Source organism: Neovison vison, chromosome 3 (genome assembly GCF_020171115.1).
Source record: "Neovison vison isolate M4711 chromosome 3, ASM_NN_V1, whole genome shotgun sequence".
NCBI classification, from domain to species: domain Eukaryota; kingdom Metazoa; phylum Chordata; class Mammalia; order Carnivora; family Mustelidae; genus Neogale; species Neogale vison.
Genome location: NC_058093.1, coordinates 19,476,865 through 19,488,465, shown reverse-complemented (window position 1 = coordinate 19,488,465; position 11,601 = coordinate 19,476,865). Strand labels below are relative to the sequence as shown.

The window sequence follows — 11,601 nt, the reverse complement described above, 5'->3', positions numbered from 1 at the left end:
AAGCTTCTGCACAGCAAAGGAAACAATCAATAAAACTAAAAGGCAACCTATGGAATGGGAGAAGATGTTTGCAAATGACATATTAGATAAAGGGCTAGTACCCAAAATCTATAAAAACTTAAACTCAACACCCAAAAAATAAATAACCCAGTTAAGAAATGGGCAGAAGACGTAAACAGACATTTCTCCAAAGAAGACATACAAATGACTAATAGACACATGAAAAAATGCTCAATGTTACTCACCATCAGGGAAGTACAAATCAAAACCTCAATAAGATACCACCTCACACTTGTCAGAATGACTACAATTCGTAACTCGGGAAACAACAGATGTTGTATGTATCTTACATCTCAATAACACAAAGACAAGCAACATTATTAAAAGGTGGGCAAAAGTCTTGAATATATATCTTTCTAAAGAAGATAAATAAACGACCAATAAACAAATGAAAAGATGTTCAACATCATTAGTTCTTAGGGAAATTCAAATTAAAACCACAATGGGCTACCACTTAATAGCCGCTAGGATATTTGGGGGGGAAGAAGCCCTAGAAAATAACAAATATTGGTAAAGAGGTAGAGAGACTGGAACTCCCATAAATTGCTGGTGGGAATGTAAAATGGTGCAGCTGCTATGGAAAATAGTTTGGTCATTCCTTAGTTAAACATAGAGTTATCATACGATTCAGCGATTCTACTTCTCTCTATATATATTCAAAAGAATTGAAAGCAGTGTTCAAACACAAACTTATACATGAGTGTTTATAGCAGTACTATTTACAATAGCCGAAAGGTGAAAACAACCCCAAAGTCTATAAATGGATGAAGAGAGCAATAAAATGTGATATATCCATATTATGGAATACTATTTGGCCATAAAAAGGAATGAAATACTGATACATGCTATAACATGGATGAATCTTGAAAACATTATGCAAAGTGAAAGAAGCCAGTCACAAAAGTATGTATATTATAGGATTCCATTGAAATGAAATATCCATATCAGGGAGATCATATGATATTTGTCTTTCTCCGCTTGACTTATTTCGCTAAGCATGATATGCTCTAGTTCCATCCATATTGTCACAAATGGCAAGATTTCGTTTCTTTTGATGGCTGCATAGTATGGGGAAGTGGTGATGCAACATGGGGGCTTAAGTGGGTAGGAGAAGAATCCATGAAACAAGATGGGATAGGGAGGGAGACAAACCATAAGTGACTCTTAATCTCACGAAACAAACTGTGGGTTGCTGGGGGGAGGGGGGTTGGGAGAAGGGGCGTAGGGTTATGGACATTGGGGAGGGTATGTGCTTTTGGGTAAATTGGAAGGGGAGATAAACCATGAGAGACTATGGACTCTGAAAAACAATCTGAGGGGTTTGCAGTGGCGGGGTGGGGTGGGAGGTTGGGGTACCAGGTGGTGGGTATTATAGAGGGCACAGCTTGCATGGAGCACTGGGTGTGGTGAAAAAATAATGAATACTGTTTTTCTGAAAATAAATAAATTGGAAAAAAAAAAGAAATGAAATATCCAGAATGGGCAAATCTACAGAGCATTAAATTGATTAGTGGTTGCTTAGGGCTGGGAGGAATGGGTAGATAAGGGAATGAAACTAAAAAGCACATGATTTCTCACTGTAGTGACATACGTGTTCTTAAAATTGACTGTAGCAATGGTTGTACACATCTATGAACATATTAAAACCCTGAATTATATACTTTAAATGGACCAACTGCATAGTATGTGAGTTATAGCCGAATAAAGATCATTTAAAAATTAATGCTCTGGGGTCACTGGCTCTCAGTAGGGCATGCAACTCTTGATCTCAAGGTTGTGAGTTGGAGCCCCAGATTGGGTATAGAGATTACAGAAAGAAATGAGGAGAGGAGAGAAGAGGAGAAGAAAGGGAAGGGAAGGGGAGGGAAGAGAAGGGAAGAGTACAGTAGAGAGGAGAAAGGGAGGAGGAAGGAAGGAAGGAAGGAAGGAATCTTTAAAAAAAAAATAATGTTCTGTACAGAACCTTAAGTAATGAAGACTCTTCTAAAATAATATTCCTTCTCATGGAAGGAACTTACAGGATAAATAATAAATACATAGATACTCATATTATCAAAATGTTGTGGCTCTTATTAATTTCAAACATGCAGAAGATTTAGGGTTTTGTTGCTGGCCTGGCTAAATCGTCATATGTTGTCCTCTAGTTGGGTGACGCATGACATTTGAGCTCTGTTTTAACCAAAAATGAAAAACCAGGTGACATATCCAACTGAAAATAATTTTGTTAATTTAGGTTTTGGTTTTGTTTTAATCTGGTGAACTGAAAGGCTTCGGAAAGCCACATTTGATCTCACAAAGCGTACTCATACCAGTTTCCCTCTCTAGAAAATGAAGGGTCTGGACAAGATGAGTTCCATGTTTCCTTCCAGCTCTGATAATTGAAGACTCTACCAGGTTTCAAGGTGTGGTATCTCAGTGGCTACCAATGCAGGCACTGAGCTCCACAGACTCGGTTCCTGGCTTCCACCTAACGGCCGGGTGACCTTGAGCAAGTTACTTATCTCCCTGAGCCTCAGTTTTCCCTCTTGCATGATCTTATAAGGATTAAGTGAGCTACCTCCTGTAAAGAAGTCAGCATAGAGAAAAGGCTCAGTAAGGAGTAGTCATCACTCCATCAGTTGTGTATAATTGTCTTATATATATGTGGACGTCATAAGGAAAACACATCAGAAAAAAAAATAGTTGTTTTCTAGGAAATTCCTTTAAGGAAAGAAAATGTGAACATCTTCAGTGTCCCTTTGACAGGTATCCATTACCACTCTCTTAGTGGTCTACACCCAAATAAGTGAATAAAGGATTACAGAGCCTTTTATAGTCAGTTAATGTCTGTTTCTTCAGCCTGGCAGCAATCAGTCAATTGAAGAGTCCACTACAACTTACCAGAGCTCCGGTTAAAGACAAAGATACTCAGGTAGGTAGGGGCACCCCAGGCTAGTAGCATGCTAGGCCTTTCATAAATTAAAAGAAAAGCATGACATTGAGAAGTGTATAATTTAGGGAAGATATAAGATTGGCACACCTAGAAAGGTAACATCTAAAACAAGCCGTTGTTACATCCAGAGGCAATTAGTTTAGGCCTTGGAGGCTGACACACCCGAGTTCAATTCCAAGTTCCTCCACTTACTGGCTATCTTTACCTTTTTGGATTTGTTTCTCTATAGTGATCAGTACTATGATAAGGCTTGGGCAGTCACAGATCCTCCCCTGAACCAGATGTCTCTGAGAGTCTTCCTCTGGCCTCCTCTAGCTACAGTCTTCTCCACAGAACAGGAATCTGTGGAAACTTGGGGACAAACCCACACTTCTTCTAGACCACACTCCTTTTACCTGAAGCTCCAGAATTCCCTCTATTTAGACCCTTGTTTCCAAGACCTAGAAAAGAGTCGTCACCAGGCCTATCCTCCCAAGGACACTCGTAGTAAAGGCAGCCATTTGTGGGAATTGGAGGGGGACAAGAAACATGTGGATAGAGTGTGGACATGTGAGGAAGTGAAAAGAGAGGAGGGAAGAGGTAAAAGATGCTCTATTTATGTTTTTTTTTAAGATTTTATTTATTTATTTGACAGAGAGAGACATTGAGAGAAGGAGCATATGCAGGGGGAGGGAGAAGGGAGGAGGGAGAAGGAGGCTTCCCACTGAGCAGAGTCCAATATGGAGCTCGATCACAGGACCCTGGGACTATGACCCGAGCCACCCAGGTGCCCTCTATTTATGTTCTTGCCCAAGATCTCACAAACATTTTGGGGAAGTTCCCACAATAATTGTGCCGTGTTGGCTACATGATGTACTTTGTATAAAATTCCTTGTACAATGTCTGGAACACACCAGACACTCTTTATATAGTAGGCTATTTATTATTACCTATTATTATTTTCATCATCATGAGCCAGGTGAGTGCTAAAAGGTTTGCTGCAGTTTCAATCCTAACTGCTTAAATGAAAGTAGACATGGCTTCCTTCAGCAGGGCATGTCAATGACTTGCTGATGAACTCAAGAGATTTCACTTGAGACTGGTTTACCAGAGAGCCAGGAAAGAAGTCTGCAAATGCTTCAGGAAAAGCCAGCATTTGTGTGGAGGGGAAGGAGAAGGGCGATGAACTATTTCCATTCAGGCTTCTAACAGGCCTCAGGCAACTATAACGGCTCTGAAATAAATGATTTTGTTTTTGGAAGAAACCAGCATTATATCAGATCCATTCAAATATTTTGATCTACAAGTTTATTTAACCATGAGCTCCTTCCTAGAGGACCTTATACAGCTTTCTAAATTTTAGTTCTGATTTAAATAAGACCCGTGCTTCCCAAGGGAGTTTTGCAGTTATTAAAAATGGAACAAAAAAAAATCTGTTCATAATTTTACGGTTATACTCAGTATTCAAATATTTCTGGTAAAAGGCTCAGTGGCTTCAGTGCCTTAACCTCCAACATAATTAGACAGGGCTGTTGGCTGATAATACAAAGAGTCATAATGAAGCCTGTCTTAACAGCAACAGGACCTGAAGTCTCATTCCATTGATCCATCCATCTTCTAGAGCACAAGAAGCACCCACACTGGACTTGCACCCAGTGGGGAGTCCACATCCTTCCCCCTCCCCCTCCCTTGCTCTCTCTCTCTCTCTCACTTTCAAATAAATAAATAAATAAATAAATAAATCTTTTTAAAAGTATATGAGGGCCTCTGGGTGGCTCATTGGGTTAAGCCTCTGCCTTCGGCTCAGGTCATGATCTCAGGGTCCTGGGATCGAGTCCCGCATCGGGCTCTCTGCTTGGCAGGGAGCCTGCTTCCTCCTCTCTCTCTGCCTACCTCTGCCTACTTGTGATTTCTCTCTGTCAAATAAATAAATAAAATCTTTTTTAAAAAGTATAATATGAAAAAGGACAAGGAAATAGCTAAAAATCTCCCTTATTATTTTCCCTCACAAAAATGTTGTCTACCACTTTTTCTTTCATTTTTATTCTCTTTCTCAGGCCCACTTCCCTGTCTCTCTCCCTTATCCACTAGAAGTAAGTTCTGAGACTTTAACAGGATATCCCTGGAGGTGCTCTAACAACTCCCCACCCCATAGGAAAGCCGTGGGTGCTGTGGGCCCACACCAGTCTGGGGTGTGGGGGCCATTTTGAACCTCCCTCCAAGTCCTCCCACATCAGCAAGGATGGGCAGAAGCTGAGGGCATCAGAACCAGAGGGTGGTAGCTGAGTGAGTGGGAGAAAGTGGTTTCTGTGTCTCTGAACATCCACGTAGGTGACCACACATGGGAGAGTTCTCATTTCCCAAAACAGAAGCTTTGTTTTTTCATGGTCTTCATGTTGGCAGGGCTCTATTTATCCACCTACTTAACTAATACATCATGATGAGGGATAAAGAAGTGTGATATGGCCCTTATTCTCGAGTTCCTAACCTTGCTGAAGACAAGGGAAAGAAGAAATTCTATGAGAAAGGCGGAGTTAAGCTGGGTGGTGCTGAAGGGCGGTAGACGCTCAGAGAAGGGACAGCCAAGGAAAAGCTGGTTTGGAAAGGAGCTGTCCTAGAACAGGAACGTAGGCTGCCTAGACTGAGTGAGAGCTGATGTGCTTCTGAGAAGGGAAGGTGTTCCTGTATCAAGGAATGGCTCCCCTCCCTTGGTCCAGATCCTCCCAGACATCTTGAATTTAGAAGGCAAAATGGAAACACATTTTCTCCCTAGTTGGCCCTCCCAGGCTGCTATGATTTAAAACAAACATCCCCACTCTTTTCAGCGTGAATTGCGTCTATACCTATTTTTTCTCTCTTTAAACATGAAAAGGCTTAATCAAATAATGAGCAGGGACATTTCTGAATTGTCCTTTATACATCAACATTCCTCTCGCATGCTGCTTCAAAGATCTCCAAAGCACTTTAGAAACTATAATATAATGAAAAATAAAAATTGAACACATGGAGAAGACAGCATTGGTAATAGAGATATGAGAAAAAAAAAGCGAAATTCTACTGTTAGGCCAAGTCAGGCCTAAATCATCTAATGGATCTGAAATGTGCACACACGTGCCTGTAAGCACACATACCTGAGCCTTTAGCACGCTGATGACAACTCTGGCTTCGGCATCTGCAGTTGGCCAGCATGGAAGGGTATAGAACGAGGTCTTGTCAATGAAACTCATGGTCATGTGTTCTTGGCGGCTATTTCCCTTACTGTAGGCATGTTGCATTGCAGATTACCTCCTATGCATGCAGCAGTGACCACTTCAGCCTGCAGACCTGCTTTAGCTGCGCCCACTTAACACATGCAAGTGGACAGCAGGAGCTGCCTGTGCCAGGCTGGGGCATTTGCCACCTCTGGTGGGTGAACCTCAAGGACTCTATTTGCTCTGACTGCACAGACCTTGCCTACGTTATTCCTTTTCTTTGCACCTTGCTTCAAGATCATACGCAAATGGTTGTCATCATTTGATTGTGAAATCAAAATTACCAAACAGAAGATCTTTGCGAAGTTAGACCAAAGCATCTTAATATATGATATTATCTGCGGATCGCACTTAGTCTCCATACAATAAGGAAAAGTGTAGACACTGTGGTGTCGAAACCCAGAAACATATTCATATTTTATTTTTGATTGATGTACCAAGAAATCCTATTAATATTATCATCTTTAGTGTTTATTAATATGAATGATATGGTTTTTTTTACTCCAGGTATTACTTTACAATTTATCATGTACTTTCGAGTTCACTATCGTGATTGATTTTCATCCCCACTCCTATTTCATAAATGGAGAAAGTGAAGCCTGGGAAAGTTAAGTGATTTTCCCAGGATGAGACAACAGTAATGGAAACTGCAGAAGTGCCTGTGGATGTGTGTAGGCGTCGATCCTTGAATAAGTTCTCCACCAGTGATGCCTACTGAAACATATCATGGTGTTTGTAAGTACTGGGAAGAAAAATAACCTTAGAGGAAGCACTGTGAAAACAAGGCATGGGACAGGCAGGGTAGGTGGTCACTGTTAGTGTCACTTGCTAGTGCTTACTCCTCTACCCACCAATGGTACAGGTCCTGAAATTACCACCCACCCCCCTACCTGACCCCATCCAAGACCTTGATGGTCTAGCATTGAAAGCTGGCTAAATAACTGAGAAGTCTGAGTCTAGGCCTCTGACCCAAGGCCTTAAATGGAAAGTTTATTACATGTTAATATAAATAACATATTTTTATGGATAATAACTGTATTTTCCAAATCAAAAATAATGAACAAAAAGATTGGAATTGCTTTACATTTGTACAAGTCTCCTTTATTTCCTATAGCCTCTGGGAAAACTCCACTTTATACCTGTACAAGAGTAAGAGTGTAAAGGGTCACTAACTCCTTGGTATTGTTATGAAAACTGTTTTGACCTTATGAACCCCTTGAAAGTGTCTCAGGAACCTCAGGAGTCCCCATACTACACTGTGAAGTTCATGAGACGGAGAGGCTCTGTCAGCTGGTTTGGGTGCTCTCCAACATCTCAGAAGTCTGCGGAGGGAGACCATTGGTATTTTGAAGGTTTCGACATTACTCCTTACACTAACTCAAACCTCCCTTATCAAGTGAGCTAGACTATCTAATGGTGATGAGGAAGAAAGATCTTTGGACGTTGAAGGAGGACAGGGACAAAAAAAGAACTAGCAGTACTCTGGGAAGCCACCAGCAGGAGGAAGGATTTGGGCTCTTGGAGACTTGTGAGGAAAAGAAGGAAGGCCTTAGCTATCTGCTTTCTTTTAGGTCAAAGCCAAGTATTGAGCGTCTACTATGTGCCAACCCTCTGCTCTAGGCCCAGAGGCAGAAAGGAGTCAGAAAGAATTCCCAGCCTCCAGGAGCCTACAAATTTCCAGTCAAGTATCAGTTTTACTCAAGACAGACCCCAAAATAACAACAATGATGACCACAGAGTCTCGAATTTGAACTAAGCTTTCTGTTTTTTAAAGCACTTTCACAGACTATTTCACTTGATGCCCTGTTCCGTAAGACTCCTTATTGTTTAAATTCTGATTTTTAATAAAAGTTAAAAAACAAAACCAACCACCAGTCCCGGAGCACAAGACATTACTTAGTTTAATTACCTTTGAGGAGTCAACTAAGCAGAGTAGGAGACAAAATAAAAGCACGGGGATAGAATTTCGCTCATCCTCTTGCTCAACTAAAAGAGTAAAGACTCTTTTCATTTTGGTGGCAACAACAGCTTTAGTGAATTAGAACAACCCGAACCTACCAGAAAGAATGAGAGTAAACCATTCAGCTAACCCCAATGGCCAGGGGGAGGAGGAGCGGGGAGCCGGCAAATCCCCTTACTCACCGAAATGGGCCCCTTTTGTGTGATTTCCTGCGGAGGCAGCAGTCAGGGCTGCTATATATACAGCGGCACTCCCCCTCGGCCCTCACAGCACCCAGCCAACGCCTCCTGCTCACTCGCTCCAAAATGGGAAAGGTAAGGGCCGGGTATCTGAGGCTCAGGGTTGGCCCCGGTTCAGCCTCTTCAGCAGGGGGCGAATCGCCTCATGCTCCCACATCTTCCATTTTGCAGATCACCTTCTACGAGGACCGCGGCTTCCAGGGCCGCTGCTACGAATGCAGCGGCGACTGCCCCAACCTGCAGCCCTACTTCAGCCGCTGCAACTCCATCCGCGTGGACAGCGGCTGCTGGATGCTCTATGAGCGCCCCAACTACCAGGGCCACCAGTACTTCCTGCGGCGCGGGGACTACCCCGACTACCAGCAGTGGCTGGGCTTCAGCGACTCCATCCGCTCCTGCCGCCTCATCCCCCAGGTGAGTGTGGCTCTGTCCTCGTCTCTGGTCTCTTTGGAAGTGAAAGCCATGAACAAATATCATTCTTCAACCAAATCATTCCAACTGGAGAGCAGAAAGCAAGAGTGAGCCCATTGTCTGCACTCCAAAGGAGGAGGTCTCAGATGGGAAGCCATTCTTCGTGAACTTTGTGGCTTGAATTTTCACATTCCCAGATTTTTGTATTTTAGATGTAATAAAAAGAATTAAAAAGCCAAAGACTAACTGAGAGAAAACAGCACATTGGGAAAACAGAAGCTGTCATGTGTTTAAGATAGAGCTCCCTAAAGTCGTCATTCTGAGTGGTATCCACTCAGAAATAATATATCAGAACTTCTAGATACAATCTGGGTCTGCTTCATTGATAAAAACACACTTGCTTGCTTTGGCTCACTTTTCTTTTTAATGATCTTCCTGGAGAAGATAGGCCCTGTCTTCTGGTTTTTATTCTAATTTCATGGTCCGTATTTATTAGCTCGCTAAGTGGTATAAATTAGAGGGAAGGCCAACTCCAAACTGAAAGTTGGGGATTGAGTATTTCCTAGAGCGTAATTTGCACAGTTCTCAGAAGAATGTGCTGGAGTGTGGAAGGCATGGGGTATACTGTCCTCCAAACAAAGCTCAATGGAGATGATTTTTGCTACTGAGGGAAATGAAGATGGCAAGGGAAGAGACCAGAAAGGAAGCTCAAAGGTCAGATAGGTTGAAATCTGAAGTGACACTGAGGTGATCAAAACAGAGACAAAGAAAATGTGTCATCTTCTTTTCTACAAAAGCTTAACAATCTTATGTTCCATGGTCTACACAAAACCAAAAATATTAGAGAAAATAGCTAAATGTTGATTCTTTTTCACCAGAGTCCTAGAGCAAATGGGACTTTGCTTTCCAATGCCTTACAATTTTCTTCTTCGAGAAGGACCTTCTGTGATAATAAGCCCTAACGTGATCAATTTTATCTGAGACAAACCTTAGCTCCCAAGGACAGAACCAGGTGGATAGCACTGAAAGGCTGCTGAGGTCTGTCCCTAGTATGGCCCAGAAATCATCAGATGCCTGGTGGGGAGGCCGGGGTGGGGGGCGGTGGCGATGGGAGCAGGAAGGCTCTTTAACATGCAACGTGATTGTTCGGGAAGCAAACCCAGACTGCAGGAACTTCTGGGCTGGTGGGACCAGGGAGGTGTAGGAGATAAAACTTTAATTTCTCTCCATCTGTCTTCATTCTATTTTTTCTTTTCTGTCTGCCTCCTCAGCACTCTGGCACATTCAGAATGAGGATCTACGAGCGAGATGACTTCAGAGGACAAATGTCAGAGACCACAGATGATTGTCTCTCTCTTCAGGACCGCTTCCATCTCAATGAAATCCACTCCCTCAACGTGCTGGATGGCTGCTGGGTCCTTTATGAGATGCCCAGCTACAGGGGACGGCAGTACCTTCTGAGGCCCGGGGAGTACAGGAGATACCTTGACTGGGGGGCCATGAATGCCAAAGTTGGTTCTTTCAGACGAGTAATGGATTTTTACTAAAGTGTTTATGTTCTCCACTTTTCTCCTTTAGAATCCAATAAAATATTTAGCTTGTGTTTCTGGCACTATGGAGTCCTGCTTTTCTTTAAATCTATTAAAACTTCGTAAACAATAATGGCATTTAGCCAAATATAATGACAGAAGTTTCCATGGCTGGAAATGATGTCTTATAAGGGGGATAAAGTAAAGGGTATCGTTGCTAGCATTCTTTTAAAGACTAAACCATGTAGGCTCAGGGTTCAATTCAACTGGGCTAAAGACATTTATGGTTAGTCTTAAAAGGATAAATTTGCAGCTATAATGTTAAACTAGGACTTACTATAACACTCCAAGTTATCCTTGTAGTTTATCCCCATCATCTTTTCTATATAGTCCAGCTCTTAGCTAATAAGGAAAGTCATCTCAGTATCTAGACCCTTCCTTTAGATTCCAAAACAAATGAACAGACTTGTCACCCTCCCCTCTTGCGTTCTTTATCCTTCTAACATCAGGCAATTCCATGTCAATACCTCATTCCTCCAGGAGATTTCCAGTGCAAATAGAATTCACTGTCTTCTTTTATAGAAGAATTTCAGGATTTCTACCAAAAACCACATACATATAGGGAAATTCAGCCTCCTTATCACTTTAATAGGAAGTAAAGAATTATGACCATACCTGGAAAGTAATACTAAATGGAAAACAAGGAATTGACATTTGCTGGAGACGTTTGTTTGACTGTATATGTGTTTCCTTTGGGAATATTTATCTTCCAGGAATGAAGTTTGAGCCCAAGCCCCATGTTCTAAGACACTTTGTCGGTTGTAGGTTAGAGCCAGATTTGAATCCAGGAGTTAAGACAGAGGGGAAACAAGATCAGTTCCATGACTAACAGAGTCCATGAGACAAATAAAGGAATTATGCAAGACTAGCCTAACTATTCTCAGTACTGAAACCGCAAGGAAACTTTCCTAGTAAAGAGAATACTGAGCAAACAACATCCCTAATAGTATCCTGCAGTAATTAAATATGGGTTTTTTTGTCTGTTTCTTACAAAGTTCCACAACAAAAATGGCAGTTTCAGGTCAAAATCTATCTAACGTAGCCCATTCTTTGAGATTTTAATGAAATGGCTAAAATGTCTTCTCACATGGATGGGGAGCCTTGTGTACCCACATTCTCTGACACGTATGTATTCAATATCTCTTGTAATTCTGGAAAGGGAATGAGTTATTTATGCTTT

At 41.9% G+C, this 11,601-nt stretch overlaps 1 protein-coding gene across 2 annotated transcripts; it reads left to right on the top strand.

Annotated features, from left to right (window-relative positions):
* Positions 1–8,487: 8,487 nt before the first annotated feature.
* Positions 8,488–10,379, top strand: LOC122901722 (gamma-crystallin B). 2 transcript variants are annotated; one of them, XM_044240832.1, is made up of 3 exons: positions 8,488–8,496; positions 8,593–8,835; positions 10,104–10,379. In XM_044240832.1, the coding sequence occupies exons 1-3, from the start codon at positions 8,488–8,490 to the stop codon at positions 10,377–10,379; spliced, it is 528 nt and encodes a 175-aa protein (XP_044096767.1). The 2 variants fall into 2 exon arrangements, with proteins under 2 accessions (XP_044096767.1, XP_044096766.1); XM_044240831.1 differs by having other exon boundaries at positions 8,593–8,841.
* Positions 10,380–11,601: the final 1,222 nt, after the last annotated feature.